At 46.9% G+C, this 21,645-nt stretch overlaps 7 protein-coding genes across 7 annotated transcripts; 3 read left to right on the forward strand and 4 right to left on the reverse strand.

Moving 5' to 3' along the window:
* Positions 1–101: 101 nt before the first annotated feature.
* P153DRAFT_425419 (uncharacterized protein) lies at positions 102–2,968 on the reverse strand (the record flags this gene model as incomplete). The annotated part of the gene is made up of 3 exons (XM_033672542.1): positions 102–1,759; positions 1,895–2,012; positions 2,918–2,968. 3 exons carry the CDS (start codon positions 2,966–2,968, stop codon positions 102–104), a joined length of 1,827 nt encoding a protein of 608 aa, XP_033520647.1.
* A 931-nt stretch (positions 2,969–3,899) lies between these two features.
* On the reverse strand, positions 3,900–5,098 carry P153DRAFT_399710 (uncharacterized protein; the record flags this gene model as incomplete). The annotated part of the gene is made up of 2 exons (XM_033671754.1): positions 3,900–4,319; positions 4,456–5,098. 2 exons carry the CDS (start codon positions 5,096–5,098, stop codon positions 4,036–4,038), a joined length of 927 nt encoding a protein of 308 aa, XP_033520648.1. The 3' UTR covers positions 3,900–4,035.
* A 3,442-nt stretch (positions 5,099–8,540) lies between these two features.
* Positions 8,541–9,867, reverse strand: P153DRAFT_323485 (uncharacterized protein). Its single transcript, XM_033665210.1, has 5 exons — positions 9,703–9,867; positions 9,407–9,651; positions 9,316–9,358; positions 8,968–9,261; positions 8,541–8,914 (listed from the first exon to the last, which is right to left on the reverse strand). The coding sequence occupies exons 1-5, from the start codon at positions 9,779–9,781 to the stop codon at positions 8,661–8,663; spliced, it is 915 nt and encodes a 304-aa protein (XP_033520649.1). The 5' UTR covers positions 9,782–9,867; the 3' UTR covers positions 8,541–8,660.
* A 2,325-nt stretch (positions 9,868–12,192) lies between these two features.
* On the forward strand, positions 12,193–13,998 carry P153DRAFT_399712 (NAD(P)-binding protein). Its single transcript, XM_033671755.1, has 2 exons — positions 12,193–12,707; positions 12,756–13,998. The coding sequence occupies exons 1-2, from the start codon at positions 12,633–12,635 to the stop codon at positions 13,704–13,706; spliced, it is 1,026 nt and encodes a 341-aa protein (XP_033520650.1). The 5' UTR covers positions 12,193–12,632; the 3' UTR covers positions 13,707–13,998.
* Positions 13,999–14,145: 147 nt separating this feature from the next.
* On the forward strand, positions 14,146–15,280 carry P153DRAFT_369599 (HAD-like protein). Its single transcript, XM_033668816.1, has one exon. The coding sequence runs from the start codon at positions 14,200–14,202 to the stop codon at positions 14,935–14,937; it is 738 nt and encodes a 245-aa protein (XP_033520651.1). The 5' UTR covers positions 14,146–14,199; the 3' UTR covers positions 14,938–15,280.
* A 144-nt stretch (positions 15,281–15,424) lies between these two features.
* On the reverse strand, positions 15,425–17,457 carry P153DRAFT_347351 (uncharacterized protein; the record flags this gene model as incomplete). Its single annotated transcript, XM_033666167.1, has 3 exons — positions 17,163–17,457; positions 16,481–17,106; positions 15,425–16,380 (listed from the first exon to the last, which is right to left on the reverse strand). Exons 1-3 carry the CDS (start codon positions 17,303–17,305, stop codon positions 15,425–15,427), a joined length of 1,725 nt encoding a protein of 574 aa, XP_033520652.1. The 5' UTR covers positions 17,306–17,457.
* Positions 17,458–18,239: 782 nt separating this feature from the next.
* P153DRAFT_389006 (HET-domain-containing protein) lies at positions 18,240–20,672 on the forward strand (the record flags this gene model as incomplete). Its single annotated transcript, XM_033670805.1, has 1 exon — positions 18,240–20,672. One exon carries the CDS (start codon positions 18,240–18,242, stop codon positions 20,670–20,672), a length of 2,433 nt encoding a protein of 810 aa, XP_033520653.1.
* Between the last annotated feature and the right edge of the window lie 973 nt (positions 20,673–21,645).

The following is a 21,645-nucleotide window of genomic DNA, read 5'->3' on the forward strand; positions in this document are numbered from 1 at the left end:
TGAAACAACACTTTGCAATTCCACTCCAAGGAGCGACAAGATAGGACTTTTGAATTACCTGTCACATCCAGCAACATGTACATATACACAAATACAGACAATCACCCTCTCCATCCCAACCCCCTCCCTCTCCCCCTTCCCCCTCCCCGTCCGCGAAACCCTACTCCACCTCCACCTCCTCTTACATCTGCGCTCCACGGCCCCCGGTCCTCGCCAACCTCAACGATCCTCCCCCGCTCGTCAAAACTGTACTTGTACTTCATCTCCGCCTTGATCCCCCGCCCCTTGCGTCTGTCCTCGGGCGTCCAGTCGCGGCTCGTTTCGGCCGCCAGCTCGTCCAGGCGCTGGGCAGACACGTCGTCAGCCACGGGAAGGAAGTAGAGCTGTGGTTTTGCGGTGGTAGTTTGAAAGAGTGTGGAGAGCGTGGCAAAGGAGTGCTGGTTATCCTGTTTAGCCTCCAACGACGGCGCTTTGGGGGGCGGGGGTTGTGGCGCCGAGGCTCGCGGACCGCGGGGGGCATTCGTCGGCGCGTTTGAGCCGAGTTCGTGGAAGACGGCTGTGATGGAGCCATCATCGGATTCGGGGTACGTGACTTCGAAGCGTTTGGCGGGGATGGGGTGGCCGGATGCGCGGGCTTCTTTCTCGGCGACGAGGGCGTCTTCCTCTTGTGCGATCCAGGAGCCTACTTTTTCTTCGGGCACGAAATCGACCCAGAGTTCTTTCCGGTTGCCTTCGGGCGGCCAGATGCTGCCGTGTAGACTGGCGCGGACGCGCGATGCGGCGGTTGTCGAGGTGAAGTGAACGAGGGCGTGTGTCTTCATTGCGTCGAGGAAGAGGGCTTTGATGATGTCTGGGGTGGGCGACGAGGAAGGTGGAGAGGCGAGCGAGATGAGGTGGGCGCGGAGGGGTTCGGGGCGCAGCGGTCGCATGAAGTCGCGGATGTAGAGGGCGGGCGTTGCGGGGTGGAGAGCAGGGACTATGGGGCGGTCGTCTGCGAATGCGTCTTGGTCTTGGGGTGTGGCGGCGGTGGGTTGGACGAGGTCTTTGTAGCGAGACGTGTTTTCTTTCTTTTCGCGTCGGGTGTCTTCTTTGGGAGTGGCAGCCTCGTCAGCATCGTTTGAAGGCTCTACAACCACGTTCAGCTCGTCCTCGGGGTTCCTCTCTTCCATAGTCACGTCCTTGTCCTCGACCAGATGGATAGGCTCCTGGCTTGGTCTGGGTCTTTTTGCTTTGATTTCTTCAACGGGCATATCTGGCGAGCCGCTTCGTCTCTTCCGCTTCTTGGTATCTGCCTCCAACTCCTCCGTGGCGAGCCGCGATGTCTGCGTCGTCAAATCTCCAGAAAGTGGAGGTGCCTCGGCCTGCTCGATCGACGACTTTTCATCTGCTGCTGGCGCTTCGTCTCCTGTCGTGGTGTCCAGAGCATTCTCCGACAGTCCCCGCTCTTGTTGCGCATATCGCAGTGCTTCAGCAGCCGGCCCTGGGGCTTCTGGCAACTCGTCTTCCGCAGGCGCCTTTTCCTCGTCTTCAACTTCCTCGTCTGCAGGCTCAGTGACTCTTGGCCCCACAACATCCTCGGGATCTGCTGGCGCCGCACTGAACACCTCAGCAGGCTGCAGCGCACCAGGCTCGTCGGCCATTGTAGTGTCCTCCGCCGTCTGCCCTATCGCGTCTGTCCGACTCGGAGAAGGTATGTCGCTGTCAATGTGCGAGATAGTCTCGGGCAGAGGCTCAGACGTCGGCGCAGGCGGGGTTTGTTCTGCATCCTCCACAGGCGTGCCATCCTCTCCAACATCGCCCGTATTCGTCTCTGCCTCCTCCTTGCTTTCCAACCCCTCTCTGTCCGCCTCCTCCAGCTTCTCAACAATCTGCGCCTTCCTCGTCAATCCCGTACTGGGTATCCCACGATCTTTGAGGATTTGTCGAAGTTGCGCGACAGTGTCCTTGTTGTAGTCGGTCATTTTGGGGGTAGCGACCGCAGAGATGTTAGAAGATTTGGAGTTCCACGCGTCCTGTGAGAGCGAACCGGTGTTCTAGATGAGCAGACCGGCGCGATGGGGATGGTTGGAGTGAGGCTCAGCACGTGGGCATAGCTTTGAACGCGTATCTAGCAGGTGATATCGCGTGTTTAAAAGCGGCACAGAAATCCAGGTTGTATCGTTTGATTGATGGAAAGCGTCAAGAGGAATGGAACAGTCGCGTCGGGATGGCGCTAAGAACTTGGCGTGCATCACAACTTGTGGGGCAAGCTCAGCCCTACCGAGCCTTCCAACCACTTCACTGTCGCATGTCACGCATCAATGATGATTCTTCGCAGACCTAAGAGCGTATGCAGACTTGAGTCGGTATTGTATGGAAAGTGAAATAGGTTGTGGTAGTTTGGAAGTTAGCTCAAAAATCGAGACAATGATGTTTACAATCTTGAAGATAATATTTACCTCGACAAGCACAGAGCGAATTGAGTAGCACAGTTTGAAAGAGTATGACTGTAACAAAATCTTCTTCAGTGCTACTGCTGGTACTTCAGTGTGTTTGGTGTGGAGAAAAGGTTTGCATTTACCTGCCTGTCACTGCATAAACTCTGACTTCTTCACAAACTTGGAGGTTTTTGAAATATCGTCTTCCAGATGCTCGTCCAAGGCATTACTCATGTCTTATTACATAACAGAATCGTCAAACAAGCAGAAAAGGCCTGGAACAGGCCTGCACTGTCTAAACAGCCTCCACACGACTCTCATGCTGTTAGCTCTAGGAATGATTACCGTAAATCACAAGAGTGAGCCCTTCGAGACTGGCAATCCAGGTGTGTAATGAAGGTACTTGAAGTTCACTAGATCAACGCAGGATCTGCATATAATTGTGCTTTTGCACGATTTTGTGCGGTAGTTGGGTCGCTTGAGAACTTTGTGGAGTTGACGGAACTGCCGCCTTGATACGCTCGTGTTGGAGAGGTCTCGGTTGGTTTCATTCTGTTCACAAGTGATGAAGTCTGGCTGTCCTCGCAGGGTGGGATGATGTTGAGAGCGGGGTTCTACGCGGTGTCGACAGTGGTAGCGTTGGCAGTACTGCTTTCCTCAAGGACGCTCTCTGGCGATGGATAGTAGTCAACGGCTTCAGTCTCGTGCTCAGCTGTGGCTGTTGTGGCAGAATCTCCAAATTCTATGTCAGAGCTGTCTCCAAGGCCTCTTCAGCTTCCTTCATATCCAAGTCATCGTTGGCGTCGGTAGGACCCTATGACTCTACTATAGTAATTCCCATGAGATCTACCATTCTGAAGCCCTTGAGCTCGTCCAACTCTGTGCAGATCAAAGCAAGCATCTTGAGGGTGCCTTTGTCGTCACTTCGCTCAACAATATCGAGTGTGCAAGGATATTTCTGCCCAGCTCTAGCCAACCAGATCCCCACGCCGTCCCAGTCATTTATTTAGCAAACGATGAGGAGACAGTCTTAGAAGAACCAGTAGGGCGAAAGAGCGATATCAATGATAATGTTAGCAACCATGAGATCATCATGTTCAATAGCGGGGCCTTACCTCAAGTTATGTTGTGCTATTATAATTGCTTTCTCGAAGTTGTCGTTTTTGGTCGCATGGTTGGCTTCTCTGTACTGCATCTGTCAGAGATATCTTGACATCGTGTACTGCATCGTGGTGTACAGTTGTTTTCTTAACGTCGGTGATAGGAAGTAAGACGGTGACATCCGGATAGTGAAAGCTCGGAACCAAGTTGCGGTGTAATCTTGCAACAGCTTGACGATTACATGCAAGGTTTGTATTAATCTTGTGCGCCCCGAGAATTACTCCTGTTCAACAAACTTGTATACCCGGTAACTTTATTGTCTGATCTAGTGTTGCTATCTCACTGAGTAGGATTTCAGCACATCTCACCGATCATGTATGTCTGCCACCTCATGTTATGAGTTCTTTGCTACCAACTAGAATCAAGCCATCTTTCGTCCACAAAACCCATCGAATGTACAAGAAAAGAAGACCTCATATTTACAACATCATCACCGGCCGACTGCAAGGTCAACAGCTTACAAGCCGTACCTGGACTTGATGTTCCTCCACCAGTCCCTCGCCATCCAAGCATCGAACTCGGTGATCTTCAACGCGCTACCAGCAAGCATGATGAAGTTCGTCATGCCCGTCGGGGTCCAGTCGTAAAAGTCGTCCAGAGCAAAGGTGTGGCCCATCTCGTGGAGTAGTATGTGTATGTCTTCTGTATTCAGATTGCTCATGAAATACTCTTGACCGATACGCTGACCCCAGTCGCCGCCCGCGCCGCCCTCGAAGCCGGGAGTGAGCCAGAGAGACTCGTCTGCTTCTTGTTAGCATATGTTGCCAGCTGGGGTTTAGAAAGTGAAGACCAGATGATGATGTTGCGAAGCTGCGCATCGAGCACCGGCAACAATCACTTCTCGAATTCCCAATACTACTTTATGGAGGAGACTTACCGTAATGGCGAGCAGCGCCTGCCTTGCAGCCACTGTAGTCATTATTCTGTTTGAAAAATCTTCCGCAAGCCTCGGCGCATTGAGGGATGCCACCTTCGTCGACATCAGTGTACACATCAATCTTGCTAACGTCTCCCTGCAGGATGGACTTGTCCTTGACTGCCCATCCAACGACATTGACATCCACAGTCTTGTACGGGAACTTGTCGAAGCCCGCAAGAACCGCAATCCACTTGTTGAACTGCTTACGAACGGCGGCCTCGACCTGCGTGCGTTGCGCCGCAGTAACTTTGGTAGTGCCCTCCCATCGCACGCAGTAGTTCATCTTGCCCTTGGTGGCCATGATCTGGTCGTATCCGAAGTTCGCAAACTTCATGTCACTGTACGTAGCGACTTCGTGGTCCCATACTTCTTTGAGGGGCTTGACCATGTTGGACGGCGGGGACCAGGTGGTCATGCTCAGATCACGCTTGAAAGCAGGGGAGACATTGTCGTTGGCGTCGTTGAAGCTCAACTTGGAGTCGAAATCGCAGACTGGCTGGGGATCAGCGACACGGCGCTGCATCTGCTGGTGCGCATCCGCCGGGATGGTGGCGGCGAAGGCGGAAGCCAGCAATGAGGAAAGAACGAGAGTCGTCTTCATGGTGATGATGAGTGGAAGCAGTGCCAGCACCTGATGAATGTAAAACCACAGAAAATACTCCTGGAGCGAGCCAAGTAGTAGAACGAATGAATGCAACGAAAGAACAAGGCAAAATGCTTGATTTTATTCCTTACCACCAGCCAAGTGTAGACTTATATATCATCGCAGCGTTCTCGTGTCGCGACACCGGCATCTTTCCATTTCCGTCCAAAATCCTCCTCCCATTCCCTTCTCATCTTACAAGTTTCCCGCCATCCTGAATTAATCTGCACTTATCAAAGCGAGCCTTGGCTGCGGAGAATAGGACCCTTTCGGCTCGGTGCATGTGTCATGCGGGGCGGAGATTTCAACCTTGCGAGTCAAGGGACGAGTGGCAAGCCCATGTCGATGCATCGCGCATTCACTTTGTAGAAATGGCTAGACTACGGGCATGAAATCATGACGGGATCGTCGTTTGGATTGACCAACCGGAAAAAACTCGACCGCGCTTGGTGTCGATCAAACCGTAAAACAGTGAAACGTGCCGGGACCCGCCTGTCAACCAAGTTATGCTCTCCTCGGTTCGCCTACAGAGTTTACTACGCGCCAACACATGCGTTCTAGCCAGAGTCTTGATGAAGTTAGCGTCATATACCGCACATCACATGGCGTGTAGATAGCATGTTCATATCCAGTTGCTTTGTGAAAGCCCCGAGGCGGCACAATTAAATCCCACGATACGCGGACACAGACATTGCAATAACGTGTCCGTGCGCGTAATGCCCGGATTCGCGTGATGCACACGAACACCAAAACTATCCTATCTAAAAATAAGGCTATAGAGCTACATATAATAGCTATTATTATAAGATTTTATAGTAGAGTAGTAATTAATTACTTATAATTATTTTATATTACTTATATTTACTTAGGAGCTTAATATTACAGCTGTAGTAGGTAGTAATAGCTAAAGCAGCTAGTGCAGCCCCTAACTACTCCTTACTACTTATATTATTAACTACTTATTTCCTACGTTTAATACTATATTTAGAAAGCCTTAAGGCCTTTCTTTTACTCTTTTAAGATAATTAGAAAGCTTATTCTGTATTAAAAGCCTCTTTCTTACGTACTTACTTAGCAGCTAGGTTAGCCTTCTCCTTTCTCTTTACCTCTATTACTATAACCTTTATTATACGCTTTTCCTAAGCTATCTTCTCTTTATATAACTTAGTAGCCTTCTTTAACTTAGCTATTTTAGCTTTTTAAAGTTACTACTCCTTATTCTTTTAGTCTTTTACTAACTAGTAAATATATACCTTCTTAACCTTCCTTAGAGACTAGAAAATAGCTCCCCTATAATACTCCTAGCACTATTAAAGATTTAGAGGCTTACTCTTTTTATTATACTTCTTTTTAACTATTAGCGCCTTTTTAAGTTCCTAAATTTTATAGTAGAGTAGCTTATTTTAAACTAAAATATAGTAGAGTAACTAGCTAAGCTTCTATGCCTCCTAACTACTTTAATCTTATACTGCAGTATATATAAGCTACTGTATTTTCCTTTAATTAAAACTACTAAGTACTAAGGTTAAGCTTTTATAAGACTTTTACTTATTTAGAGTAGTAATAGTAAATCTTTTAAGTATAATATTAAGGTTAAAAGGTAAGATTCCTGTTACTTTAAAAGAGGTAAAGATTATTAATTCTTTAAAAAAGGTTATTTAGGCCTTCTAAAATAAGAAGAAGAAGTTACCTTTTTTAATTAAAAGCAGCCTTTAGCTATTATAAAGGTAGTTAGAAAGCTTAGTTAAGTAGGTAGCTAAAAAAGGCTTAAATATTACTATATTAAGCAGCTAAAGCGTATAGGTTAAATAAAGAGGAAATATAGTAAGGAGAATTTTATTTTAATTATAGTACTTAATAAACTCTATTATTAGGTAAGATCTATAGCTATTAAGGATAAGTAACTAATAAGATTACTAGGCTTTTTTCTTTATATAGTAATTAAACACCTACTTAAGCTAAGTAAGGCTAACGTTATTATTTATCTATTCTAAAAGTAATAATATAATAAAGACTAAGTATTTTTTAACCTTTAGATCTTTAACCTAGCTTAATTATAGAGCTCTACTAGCAGCTTTATAAATAAGGCTTAGCAGTAGAGCTAATCTATTAGTATATATATATACTAAGATAGTAATCTACTTACGTAAGCTATTCTAGATAAATACCTAAACTTTCTTTTTCTTTTATATCCTTTTACTAAATACTTATTTTAAATAACTAGTAATACTAATTAAAAAGCCCTTCTTATTTATATTATATATATAATAAGGATCTATATTATACTTAGTAATTTTAGAGCTTAGGAGATTAAAGTATAAGCTATATTTAGCTCTTAAATTAGCTTAGTAGTAATTACAGTCTATACCTATAGTCTATTAAGAGATAAGATAAATACTTTAGCAGTTAATAAAATAGGTAACCTAGCTCTTACTTACAGCCTTCTTAGCTACGTAGGAGGTAAAATTCTATACTATCTCTTTTATAGGAAGAAGCCCTTGCTTTATAAGCCCTTTAATATAATATATAAGCTTAAGCTTCTATTATAAGTTAAGATTTTATTAATAGGATAACTTAACTTTATATAATGTTGTAATAGCTTAGTGCCTTTATAATAGCGTAGAGTAATTAATACTATACTTTACAGCTATTATTATATATTAAAAATTATTTCTTAATTACAGTAATTCTATTTCTGTAAGCGCAGCTTTAATTAGAGTTATAGTAGTAGAGTTATGTAGTGTTAGAGTTTGTGGTGTTTTGGTGTTCGCGTGCATCACGCGAATCTAGGCATCACGCGCACGGACACGTTAAACGCACGAGAATGTACATGCAGACAGCGCACGCAATACAACTCAAGCCGCTATGATATCTTACCTGAATCTAGCTCTGCGCCTCTTTGTCCATGAGCAAGGAGTGGGACAAGGGCTGTTTGGAAGAGGAACAGCAGATATCTGGGCACTCTATCGTCGCCACGGCGTTTAGTTCCGTAGAGTGTGGGTAACTGATTGTGCAGGGTATGTTACTGGTGGCTTGTGTGTCTACCCGCTAGAATTGTGGTTGCTGAAACTTTGTGGCTGCTGTATAGTACCATACTCTTATGCTGCAATCTAGCTATAACTCCTTTCGGTTGTTGTGCTGGAGATCTTTCGAAATCCATCCGATTGTTCTGCTGACTGATATAGTGTGAGGTTCTGTGGAGTCTCATTGATGTGTGCGTCGTGTTCGCCACTTGTTGAAGCTTTTCAGGACGTTGAGGATTCTAATATCTATTTCGTATCACTGGCTCTGGTAAGTTCACTTACAATCGATGTCCTGCTTGCAAAATACATCATGGTGCGGTTGGTGGAATTGAGGCATCTACAAAAAAACAAGATACGTGGCTGGTTTTCATTATTCTGCCTGGTGTTTCTCCTGATCCATCTATCGCGCATGCGAGCAACGCTACCTCACTCCTCGATACAATCTAAACATCTTACATGAATGTATCGATCAAATCATCTCGAAAGACCGTTCGTATCTACAACTTAGCTCGCAGATCATGTCGTCGAACATAGCTGTTCACAGATGTCTGCTTCAAACCCTGAGCTTCCAGGCTCCGTGCCTTTTCGGGTTCCTTCGGTAGTACGGGTGCCGCTTCGACGTGGAACAGCAAACAAGGGTCTGCGAACCTCCGACCATCCTTGAAGATGGTGACTTTCGAGATGCGAAGATTGCCTAGTCCGGACTTGTGCTGGATGAGGAAGTAACTGAAAGCTAGAGCGTTCGGGGTGCCTACGTGAAATCAGTGTTTAGCCATCTTCTTCAAGTGAATTATGTCTACTAACCTAGCAATGCCGCGCCCTGGGGAGTATCCGTAGAGAACGTCACCCCAGGCCACGCAGGTTGCCACGTGTTCCGTGCATCATTCAGGATTTTGCCAATGACTGAACGCGTCTCAAAGTTGCCGATGGCTAGAGACAGGAAATAACGCATAGTAGTTGGCTTCCCAGCAGTCGACACCCATTTCGACCAGGCAACGTCAGAAAAAGACTGCAATTTCGGCAACTGGTCACCTTCGACCTTAGGATAGCGTTCCTGTCCTGCAAACCTTGGTGACTTTCGATCCATCGCAATCAATACTGTTTTAAAAGTCAGTCTACGTGCGCCAATTCTACTGAGAGGGGACCACATGCCTCCTGCAGGATCGATTCCGAATGTGTACTCGGATCCAGAGACCTGACATGCTGTTAGCCATCTGAAGTCGAAGAATATTGGTAGAATTACCCTGTACGACTTCTCGCCAACAATATATGCTGCCTGTTCGTCGTAAGGAACATTACCGAACCCTCCACCATCAAGATCCTCGTCACCATGGGAGACACCGTGCACTTGAATCGTTCCCCCAAGTGCGACAGATTTATCGGACAGGCCGAGAGCTTTCAGAACGTGGTCGATCGCCCAATGCTTCTGATAGTCAATAGAGATTGGGGAAACTTTAAAGTCTTTCCATCCCCAAGTTGCCAGACTTGCTATCAAAATATATAAGCAGTCGACCACAAATCTGATTGTATTGCACTTACCGGCACTGTTGAATTCGCTTTCAGCCGATGCACGCACGGGGGTAAAGAGTATACCAGCATCCGCATCGGAATCGTGCATTGCCTTGAGAAAAGCCTCGCCTTTACACTTGCACCTTCCGAAGTACTCTTCCGTAGCGAATGGATATGGTAAAGGCTCGTTGCGTGGAGGACACGCCTTGTCTCCAGATGTTTGGCGCCGACTGTTCTGCGCTCCGCTGCCTGAAGATTCGGAATCACATTCGTCCATTGGCTCGGCCCATGGATATAACTCCTTGATTGCCCTGTAATCGCCGTCGCTGGGCTTCAACCGTGGGTAGATAAATTCGAGATCGTTCTCTTCAGTAAAATCGGGCAGTTGAAAATTGGGCCCGCCGTTTTTCCAGAAAGACAAGGGCTTGTCCAGGCAGGTTCTACTATCAGGATTGCTTGACCACCCGGGCCAGAACGCCATCGAGTGGTAGTGCATGATTGAGTCCTTGTCATACTCACCGCCCATAGTTGAATGGATGATGTTGCCCTTCTCATCTTTTGACGGCAACACTCCAAATTCATGAATCACCCACCAGTTATACTTCTCGCCCGCAAGGATGGGGTCATGACAGACGCGGCCCCAATCATCTACGTTGCCAAGGCGATCAACCTCGTCGCGAGCTTCAGCTGCACCTCGAAGCGCGTCGCAATTATACTCGACGTATTGAGCACCTGAGAGCGTGTTAGAAATGCAATAGAAGTAAGTGATTGGGGACTGACGATCGGAACGCTGATGTTCGTGTTGAAGTCCAAAAGCGTGACCTGTTCGTTTCAGTAAAATCGCGGACAGATAGGCTAATCAGAAAGTCAAACCTAGCTCATGAGCAAGTTGGGATATCCAAAAATCATAGCTTGTTTTCGCGATGTATGAGGCTCGTTGTTCACTGCCTATGACGTCGAACTCATGTCGGCTTTGAGCATCACTGTAGGACTTGGGAATATAACCAGGCACACTTGCCAAAGCGTTACCGTTCGAGACTCTGATAACGAAGATGTCGTTGGGTGCCGCTGGGTTCCACACCAATGGGTCCGTAGGATTTTGACGCTTGTTGTAACAATATGCCCATGAATGTTGGCCCTTCTCGTTGTTGAAGGAGTCTGTGAACTCATAATCCCGAAACACAAGGCTGTGCCCACTGTGCTCTCCAGCCACACCAATCTTGTCGGTCCAAAGCTTCCACGCTGCTTCAATGTCATGCCTGAGGTAGTCTTCCTGATCTTCGTCCACAAAACAGAATTCTATGAGCCCACCGGGCCATGTCGTACGAGCGTCACCATTCTGATTCGGAGAAGTCAGCATCCAAGAAGTCTTAAATCTAGGAAAGGGAAAGTAGGGTTCACTTACATTCGATGTGGATTCGAGATACCCGGTGCCACCAGGATCGAGGGCTCTGTAAGCCATGATTAGGTCGCGTGTGCTGTGGGTAGCGTTTGCGAGGAAGCGCATGTCATTGAGCGGGGGTGGACAGCCTGCAACCAAAGCCGTGAGGCCGAACAAGAATAGGAAGATCATATTCCAAAGTCCCATCGTTGAGACGCTAGGTCTGGTGGTTGAAATATGCCGGTAGTTGAGTCTTCGAAGTAACAGGCGGTGGAGTTTGGAAGAGAGACCATGGCAGAAGTGTTTTATCGTTGGTGGGGCTGGATAACGGCTAGTGCGACGTCGCTCGAGGAGTGAAAGAAGGAGTAAATTTGGCCTAAACATGGCATCACATCCCACCAATACATTCAATGCAATCGTAGTTCTTGTACATAGTGAAATGACGAGGTGGAACTGGTTCGACGTCCCGTTGACCTGCAACTGAGAGAGTTTGAAAGAATGAGAATATTGTGAAAGATGCAACGAATGTTCACAGGATGATATGAAATGAAACCTGCTCAAAATCGAAGAAACAGCCTGTAATGACATTGAACTATGTCTCCTCACCGACGTATGACTGTTTTGGCTGGAGGACCCCCAAGGATGAAGTGTCTCTCGATCAGATGGAGATGTTCGAATACCCTCACCTCACCACCTGTCTCAGGAGCCGAATGACCTACTTTTTGGCTCTTTCTTGTTCGCATGAGGGACCAAACTTCATATCTCTTCGTGGGGGCTACTCATGATACGCCTACGCCTACGCATTAGCTACCAAACTGGACATCGCGGATGACATGTTGACAATTGGTGAATCGAACCCACGATCATCTCACGGCCTTGCCGGGTTAGGCTGATGCCCTCCATATGAGGGCATAGTGGGCCACCCATGTAGCGATATGAGTGGATTTTGCTTATAATTGCTATGAGACAACTCAAAATAATCTGACAAGGCTGTTCGTGATGTTCAGGCTGCACGTGTGTTTCCTCGAGTAGAGGTTTCAAGCAACGGTGGTATGCTGAGTGTTCGCCTCTGCAAATAATTCACGGCTACAAGATTTGTCATGATTACGTGGAGCGAACACAACACTGTGACAACATGAGTCGTTGTAAGCGTATATCACTGGAAGTTGCGATGTTTCGTGAGCTGTACCGCGATCGGCGATGAGATGTTGACGTGAGGTGAGGTCGAGTGGAGTGAAACGAGACGTCGGAGGTGGCGCGAATGAATCTCCGACCATGATTGCAGTGACCACATTAACTCTCGACTATCCACCTCCCTCTCTATACCAGCATTCAACTAATGTGATTAGAACTCGATCTCCTTGCGTCCAACCCCTTAACGACACGTCGTTGCGCAAATCAGCGCCTCATCGATCGATGCAGGGTATGCAAGCGTATATTTCATCATGACGACATCCCGAGGCGAGGTCTTGGTAGATACATTTTGGGCTATATATCATGCTGGAGTTTGACTTGACAAACTATACCTGAGCAGCCATTTCGCATAAAACACTCGAACTTCAACAATTACGCAATCACCATGGAGGCAATCAAAGGTGCAATTATGAGCAACACGTTCGACCCGAACAATGACATCCCCGACCTGTCTGGCAAGGTGAGCCTCAAAACGACATCACATCTTCATTGCTGATAACTCCCGCAGGTCTTTGTAGTGACTGGAGGCTCCGCGGGCATTGGCTATGGCATTGTTGCTCATATCTTGCAACACAACCCAGCCAAGATCTACCTCCTCTCCAACAAAGAAGATCATGCCATTGAAGCACAAGATTCCCTAAAGGAGTGGGGCGATACTAGCAAAGTCGAGTGGCGGCAATGCAATTTACAGTCTTTCAAACAGACCGACCAAGTCGCGAAGCAACTGGCGCAAGAACTGGACAGGCTTGACGCGTTAGTTTGCAACGCAGGTCTAGGTGTCGGCGTGTACAACGAAACACAGGACGGTATAGACAGCCATATGCAGGTCAACGTCTTTGCGCAGGCTCACCTTACACTCACGCTCCTGCCCATCCTGCAGAAAACGCCCGACTCACGCATAGTCCACCAATCGTCCGATATGCACCGTGGCGGGAACGGGGGCGCAAAATTCAAGACTGTTGCCGAAATAAATCAGGACATCGGGCCTACGTACCTTTACAACCGCACCAAGCTCGCTCAGATTCTCTTCCTCCGCGAACTCGTCTTGCGCATAAAGGCAGGTCAGTATGGTTCTGTGAAGGATAACACGGGGTTTCCCTGGATCAACGCTACGCACCCAGGCGGTGTCCTGACAGATCAGCCAAAGCAGGCCGAGGAGGCGTACGGTACACTAGGCAAGGTCGGCGTCGCAGTGGTGAAGCCCTTCATGAAGGATCCTGTGTCCCAGGGATGCCGTCCTGCCTTGTTCGCCGCGACGCATCCAGATATTGTGAAGGATCAAGTGCAAAATGGATATATCGTACCTGACCGCAAACCAACGGAACCATCTGATCAGGCGAAGGACGAGGTCTTGAGCCTTAACTTGTGGAAGTTGACGAAGGACATATTGACGTCGAAGCTTGGAGACTTGCCGTATACGATGGAGACTGACAAGGTGCACCCTAGGCACTTGCATTAGGCCGGGAAGTGTAGATTTTATCTTGTAGCAATAAGCACCTCGGCCGTCGTTCAAGGCACGTTTTTGTATGTTAGCAGTGTACACGACACGTGTTACAATAGTGCTCACCTTGTTGCTTGTTATTTGTTTTGCGGCATCTTTGTATAAAGCGCGTCCTTTGTAAGATGTACTCATGTACTTACGTTTGCGGCTACTCCAAGGTTGTCATATCGTAGGGCGTGTCATCTTGCGGAGATGTTATCTCTTAGTGACAGACGGACCAAAGTGTGTAGACCACTAAGATTGTTGAATCACATAAAATTAGCGTTGTCGTAGTCAGTCATGGCAATTGACATAGGGCGTGCTGCAACCTCACTACGTCATGTGGGGCTGCTACACGATCACCAACGTCGGGACAATTAAATACCAGGACTTGTCTTCATAAAAACTCCGCAGTTCCTTCTGAAGACAATTTTTTCAAACACCTGTTATCTTATCCTCTATTATTACCAAAATGTCCAAACTCACCGATTTTAAGTTACTTTCTTTCGACGTCTACGGTACTCTTATCGACTGGGAACGCGGCATGCTCGCTGCTCTGGAGCCCATGCTTGAAAAGTCGGGCAGTCCCAATATAGACCAGAAACACATCCTCGAGGTTTTACATCCCATCGAAGCCGCGGAAGAGACCAAGAACCCCGGTCTTAAATACTCAGAAATTTTGACGGCTGTACATCCGAAACTATGTGAAAAGTTGGGACTACAGAAGCCAACTGCGGAAGAGAGTAAGAGGTTCGGGGACAGCGTGGCAGAGTGGCCGGCATTCGAGGATAGCGTGGAGGCGTTGAGGAGATTGAGCAAGGTGTACAAGCTTGTTGTGTTGAGCAATGTCGACAACTCGTCTTTCCAAAAGAATCGTGTTCATCCCAAGGGGCTCCAGGGTTTCGAGTTTGATGCCATCTACACCGCTGAGGACATCGGAAGTTACAAGCCTAACCTGAAGAATTTCGAATACATGCTCAAGAAAGTCGAGCAAGACTTCGGAGTAAAGAAAAATGAGGTACTCCAGACTGCTCAGTCACAGTACCATGACCATCACCCGTCGAAACAAATTGGAATCAAGAGTTGCTGGATCTTTCGACCCAAGGCCGTTATGGGAAACCGGAAGGACCCATGTTGGAACTGGAAGTTCGATACGTTAGGGGACGTGGCAGATGCAGTGGAGAAGGAGATTGCAGAGGGGAAACAGTAGGATTGGTCATGTCGAAAATACTGATTTGACGATCGTAACTGCATAACTATTTCACCGCTGATGACGGAACACTTATTTTACTTTGATATATTGTGTGGAATATCTTGGCGAGGGGAAAATTGCCAGTTAGTCTATCGCACTGGTAGCCCGCATATATGGATATCTCAATTTGATTTCACGAAACGTAGTGCCAACGGGTGTAGGGATGAACTGAATAACCACTTTATCAAGATAACCAGCCAGGGGATACTTGTCTATCAATCAGACTACGGGGAGTCAATACTAATAACAAAGCGCGGCTACCATCAGAGCTCTGCGGACTACGTTGCCCAGCTTCCGCTTACTAATTGACGTCTTGTTCTAATATAATTGACGTTTTTTTGATTAAAATCATTTTAACGATCCAATCAGCTGCCAAAATCTTGGCCAGTGTGCAGTCATACGGAGCCGCTAAGCCGCTGAGATCTCGCCCTTGTAATGGAGCTCCTTACGAATACTCTTCCTCATCAAAGTCATCGAACATCCAATGCTCGCATAGCATCAGTCGGTCCTCATCAGACTCAGCTGCATCAAGCGCATCAGCTTTCAGCTTACTTTCACGTTCCTTTATCTCATCGTATTGTTCCAATGGCACCCACCCCTCGGGCCCAATGCCAATAGCATCCCTACAAGCCTGGAGCTGTTCGTCTGCCTCGACCTGCGCTGCATTCATGCGCAAACACTCGCTCACCTCTTCCTCCGAGAAAGCGATCGGGCAAGGAGGCTTTGCATCATCGTTCGTGATCGAGCTTGCAGTAGTGATGTTTGACCAGTTCATCTGTAAGTGAACGATATCGGCTTTGAGAGTGATGTTGTCGCCTTCCCAGGGTGAACTCGCATGATCGAAAAGTTTGCGCCTCAACGTACTGAAGTCATAGCTTAGGGCGTCATAGTGCGTTGGGTTAAGCTTAGCCGTCGCCGCGACATAGAAGTGATGAAGTTGACGCCGACGTAAGAGTACGTCTTCCTCAAATTGTTCGCGTTCGTCTAGCTCGTCGAAGTTGTGTGGTAACTCAGGAACGGTTAACGATACCGACACACTGTCGCCGTAATTCTGAAGGCTGTTTGGGATACCGCATTGCAGAAAGAGTGGGAGAACTGCACAATGTTGCCAATCGATAAGACCTGTAATATCAAGTTCATCGGAGACAAATATATTGTTGGGTTGAAGATCGGGGTGTCTTAACGTCGGGCGGGTAAGAGTGTCGTTACCTTTCGGTATGAGGTAAGAAGCGATTTGCAAGTACTTCGCCAGACTATTCAAGTGCTCGGAGGGTGGTTGTTTCTCGTAGTTGTAAATTTCTCGGCGGAGACGTTGGAAGGGGTGAAGCGGTTGGCCAAATTCCTTCAAGTAAGCAGCCTCCTTCTTAGCCCCAGCTGCAAGAACAGCTTCTACATCTGTATCTTTTCGGGACTTAGTATGAGTAACTGATTAATACCGGACTGACATAGACAAGACGGCAGATATCGTTACTGGTAAATGGATAATGGGGCTAATACACACATGGTCCACGATCAATCTGAATGTTGACCCGTTTCCCGTACCAAAGGCCAAGTCGTGTGTCAGGACCAATGCAAAAGTCCTTCCCGTGTGAAGGATCGGCGGTAGGGATTCGAACCTTGATGGAGTCCGCTGGTAGGTCTTTGATATAGTACAGACTACCGCTAGCTGGCAGAGGAAGATCGAACAGTCGAGATTCTAACTCTACGAATCTGGTGACGACGGCAATTCTAGCCTTCTCGGACAGATCAAACCAGATATCGCCCAGATTCGTTCCGCGAACTAGCTCCATGAAAATATATTCAGTGCCAGCGGGGTTCTCCGATGTAGCTGAGTAGCTGTAGATATTAGGGACAGGTATGCCATGCGAGCGGAGGAAGTCCATTGTCGCAACTTCGCTAGCTATGACTAGGTGTTTCGGCTCGGTAACTGGATAAGGGATCCGTCCGACAAACTGGAAGCCATCATGCATAGTGATTAGGAAAGTTCGGTTGAAGCCCCCTTCACCCAACTTTTCAAATCGAGCCACGTCTTCTACGTTCCGGCTGACGGCTGCAGCCCCAAGGCGCTTCAGTTCCGATAAATTGAAGATACGTCTTCTTTCAGCATGCTTCAGGGTGTCATTCCAACTGTAGTCTATAATTAGTAATGTGGGGGGAGCTTGAGAAGAGGGGAGTTGGCAAACATCCATCGCCCCGACGTGTATTCGAACAGTTCTGAATGTTGCTGTCGTGAGTAGTCAGCCAGAGAGCGAGTCGATTTTATGAAAGGACTCTTGGGTCTGAGACTGGAGATCATTTGTGATAGAGCACGACAGGTCGAACTCATGGTGAGATAGCTATTTCACGGCGGGGAAAATGCAATTAGATGATTGCGCGGCGTAGATGGTAGTGCGGGAAGTCCAGCTCGGCGATATCGTAGTAGCGTGACAAGCCTGACGCGAGAACATGCAGAGATGCTCGCAATGCAACCGCGTCGTAGAACATGCAAGACGTGATTGAGCTACTGCTCTGATTTCTACAACAAACAGGACATGGATCTGGCTGCAGTAGCGGGGTAAGCTCCGGAACCTCGATCTGCTTATCGAACTCCATAGTCGTTCAGTCGCAGATCACTGCCTCGGTAAAGAAAGTACTTCGAGTCTTGTTATTTCCTGTGCGATGCCTGCCGATAACTCCACGGCAACAGCTAAGCCCTAGGATGAGATCATATCAAGGGTTGATTGTCTGGTTATAAAGAGCGGATCTTGTAAAGCGGGCGCGTGGCGCAAGAGTCCCAGTCGGTACGGCGGAAAACGTGCGGGGTCAACTGGCTTGAGGCGGGGCTGATTCGACCACCACTCTTCCTCCATTCTTGACCCACTGATTAAGTCTCAATACTTGCATCAGCCACGCGCGCGTACGTCTTCAAGCACAAGGATAACATCTTCATAAGCGTCAGCACGTCGGTGAAATGCATGCACAAACGGACCTTGCTTGGCGGACCAAATCATGCAAATCTCTAGGCTGAAATGCATGGAGAAAGGCATTCGTTGGTCGGTTGCGACTTGTTGGGGGCTGGCCATATGCGACACAGGAATGCCAGGACGATGCTGAATGGCTGGGCAAGTGTTACACCAAGCTGACAACTAAAAGGCGGGGTCTCCAGGTCACCGTTTGATCTCTACTGAATCCTCTCGTCGTTTGACTTCGACACCTTAGTCACGATTATTTCTTCTTGCAACTCTACCTCGCATCGCGCACGTCATTGGCTACACGAATCTATGGCTGCTCAGACGCCAGGTAAGAGTCGCAATCCACTTTGGGACAATGAAGAAACCGTAGTGTCAGCGTTTATGTCGGGGTTCGCAGGCGTTGGCAGAGAGAATCGCCTGGAACTGCCTCAACATCAGCCGCGCCTCCCTATCATAAGACCACCCGAGGGCTGTGAGAAAATGAAGCCAACGGATTTCAAAGATCTCCATTATCGAGACCTTCCGACCCCTACATCTATTCGACTCCTCAAGATATACCCAGGGCCAGAGGGTTGTTCTACAGAGAGCTACTCTGATTTCGAGCTGTTTCGTCCACCGGTGAGATGTTCCCTCGTCGTCGTAGATCTCAACGACAACGTGGCATACGACGCTCTCTCTTACACTTGGGGTGATCCGTGTACGCTTTATCTCAGCACCCAAGAGATTTCGCCGCAGGAGGCTTGGGCAGCACGTGCTTTCAATATTGAAGTCGATGGAAAGGCAGTCTCAGTCGGCTCGAATTTGTACGCGGCTTTGCTAGGGCTTCGCTCCCACGTCACGCACCAGAAAGACCCCCAGTTCTCCAACGTACCCCAAAGCTCAGGATGCTTCTGGATTGATGCCTTGTGCATCAATCAGAATAACCTAGAAGAGAAGAGCAGTCAAGTTATGATGATGAGTCGCATTTACCAACAGGCGCGCCTCGTATTCGCATGGCTTGGTGGTGGTGACCGACTATCCGCTCAAGCGTTCCATGATCTCGTCACTATTGTAAACCTTTGTCAAGGGAACAACCGCGATCCCAAAGAGCTGAGGAGCCTTGATATTTCATCAGATGAAACTTATCAAAAGCTAGGAATACCCAAGCTGAATTATACTTCCTGGATCGGCGTGTATCTCTTTCTCAACCGCGCCTGGTTCAAACGGGCTTGGATAGTTCAGGAGATCGCACTTGCTCGGGAACCGTGGTTCATGTGTGGCAGGCAGCATGGTAATGTTGAGCTTGTTCTTAGGTCGTTTGAGATCTTGCAACGATCGAGGTGGTTCGATCAGTTGAGGCACCTGGCAGAGCCACTTATCCAAACCAACCGGACTAAGGGCGACTTCAGCTCGCATACAATTTCCGCTAGGAGCTCCGTCAAGCTTTATCGACCGAGAAAGACACATATACTGAATAGCTCCCTCGGGTCCATTGTCCGACAGGTCAGAATCTCGATGGGAACATTCGATGGATTATCCAAAGACGAATCGGCCCCGAAGCGGCTAGGCCTGTTGCGACTTCTAGACTGGTATCGATATACAGAGTCTGGTAATGCCCGCGACAAGGTCTACGCTTTCGTCGGTCTTTCGCCAGAACAAGAGACAAACCCTCTGATGGTGAATTACAGGCTCACTGTTGAAGAAGTCTTCGTAGAGGCGACGCGTTATCTCCTTGATTCGTTGCAGAGTCTGCAAATCTTTTCGTTAAAGAAGAACACCTTCGATGCAGAACCAATGCTGGAGTTGCCGTCTTGGGTGCCAGACTTCACTGTTCAGAATCTGTCAACGCCAATCAACCAACACGCCTCTTTTGCTGCCTCTAAAGGGCTTGGAAGCGTTGAAATGTTGTATCTCCCTAGAAACAAGCTTCAATTGAAGGGGATCAAGCTAGATGAGATCACGAGTGTTGGTGTTACATTCAAATGGGCATTGATACCCGAATTGTCTTTGCTTTTGCAAAAGGTGACTCCGCCGGAAGGGCAGACACGATTTGAGACCTTTTGGAGAACATTACTCTTTGATAGCTTTGAAGGGGAGACGCCTGCACCCAAGGAATGCGGCAGCTCGTTCCTTGGGCTGCTTGAGAATCGCGTTCTAACCAGACAATTAGGAGCTGCATTCAGCTTGCGGTACGCTGAGGATTTGATTGAGTTTCGGGCCAGCAATGCGACGTTATCGGACGCGCTACCAGAAGAAGTTCGCGAATATTTGAACATCGAACAAGCAAGGGAGTTGTTGGGGGCGATGTATACTGCCTCTCAACACATGATGGAGCGGTGCACAGAGGCGGATGGCACAATTTTCCCTCCCGAGTTTGTTGACTTCGAGCATCGACGGAGTAAGAGCGGGAGCAAGGCAGAGGACGACTTGATTGTTGAGAGTTTCCACGACGAATTAAGGGAGAAGATGGATCTAGCCAAGCCCGCAGGTGATATTGATTTTCTGATCTCGGCGACAGCTGGACACGGAAGGTCGCTGTTTGTGACGAAGACGGGTCGTTTTGGGATGGGTCCTCCGCTGTTCCACGGCGGAGATGAGGTTTGGATATTGGCTGGGGCGGACGTTCCTTTAATTCTACGGCCATCTGGATCGTCAGGTGAGGAGTTTGAATTGGTTGGCGAGGCGTATATCCACGGGATAATGCAGGGAGAGGGAGTTCCAGATGTGCAAAAGGAAGGGCTAAGAAGGGTAATTCTAGTCTAAACCTACTAGAGTAAAGCATTACGATGTTTTTCTTGAAGTACAGGTGTTATAGCAGGTGATTGTCTGAAAATCAAGAATAATATTAACTAACAATACTATTTACAGTATAGGCACTGCGCTTGCGCGTAGAAAAGCTAGATAGTTATAGGTAATTTAATACACGGCCTAGGACTTATCCAAAATAAATAAAGCAAGCTAAACAAAACTAAAAATCTAAAAAAGTAAAAAGTAAAAAGCTAGAAATCTATTTAGTGTAAGGCTAAATCTAAATTATACTAAGATTAAACAAAATAATTATTTAATATAAATACTTTTTAAGTTATACTTAACTCTAAATAATTCCTTTAAAGTTAGCTTAAGTTTACTAAGGTACTTAAAACTTATATTAGAAATATTAAGCTTATAAATTCCAGGTAATATTCAAGCTAGCAAAAAGGCCTAGAGTTTTTAATTATAAATTAGAGTTAAGATAAGGTTATATAAATACTTAGTTAGAGTAAAGCTAAAGTAAACTATATATTAGGTTAAAGTTAAAGATAAGTTAGTTATAGTACAGCTATTTTAATATATAATAGTAAGCTATAGTAAAGTTATCTAACTAGCTAAAGTATATATAACCTCTCCCTAAGGTCGATATAATTCTAACTAAATTCTAACCTAATACTAGTATAAAAGACTTAAGTTAGATTTAAGTTAAACTAGACTTTAGATTAGCTTTATGTTAGGTAAGAGCTAGATTATGTTTATATAAAACTTAAACCTAACCTAAGTAAAAGATATAAACTAACGTAGTAGTATAATTACTATTTACTACTAAATATAGTAATAAGACTATAGATATATTTTAGATAAGATAAATACTAAGCTAAATTATAGAAGTTAAATACTTTTAAGTTATACTACTTAGTATTATAGAGATTATTTTTTTAAAATCCTATAGATTATTATAAAAGTAAATAAAGTTTAGGTTACT

The sequence above is a fragment of the Dothidotthia symphoricarpi genome (genome assembly GCF_010015815.1).
Source record: "Dothidotthia symphoricarpi CBS 119687 unplaced genomic scaffold P153scaffold_18, whole genome shotgun sequence".
Taxonomy (NCBI): domain Eukaryota; kingdom Fungi; phylum Ascomycota; class Dothideomycetes; order Pleosporales; family Dothidotthiaceae; genus Dothidotthia; species Dothidotthia symphoricarpi.

Excerpts from the sequence above, each read along its gene's own strand:
- P153DRAFT_323485 (XM_033665210.1), bottom strand. The coding sequence starts at position 9,781 with ATGCACGATTCCGATGCGGATGCTGGTATACTCTTTACCCCCGTGCGT. Across the intron at positions 9,652-9,702 it reads AAGCGAATTCAACAGTGCCG|CAAGTCTGGCAACTTGGGGA; the intron begins GTAAGTGCAATA and ends ATATTTTGATAG. Across the intron at positions 9,262-9,315 it reads CGGAATCGATCCTGCAGGAG|TATTGATTGCGATGGATCGA; the intron begins GCATGTGGTCCC and ends CTTTTAAAACAG.
- P153DRAFT_399712 (XM_033671755.1), top strand. The coding sequence starts at position 12,633 with ATGGAGGCAATCAAAGGTGCAATTATGAGCAACACGTTCGACCCGAAC. Across the intron at positions 12,708-12,755 it reads TCCCCGACCTGTCTGGCAAG|GTCTTTGTAGTGACTGGAGG; the intron begins GTGAGCCTCAAA and ends TAACTCCCGCAG.
- P153DRAFT_369599 (XM_033668816.1), top strand. The coding sequence starts at position 14,200 with ATGTCCAAACTCACCGATTTTAAGTTACTTTCTTTCGACGTCTACGGT.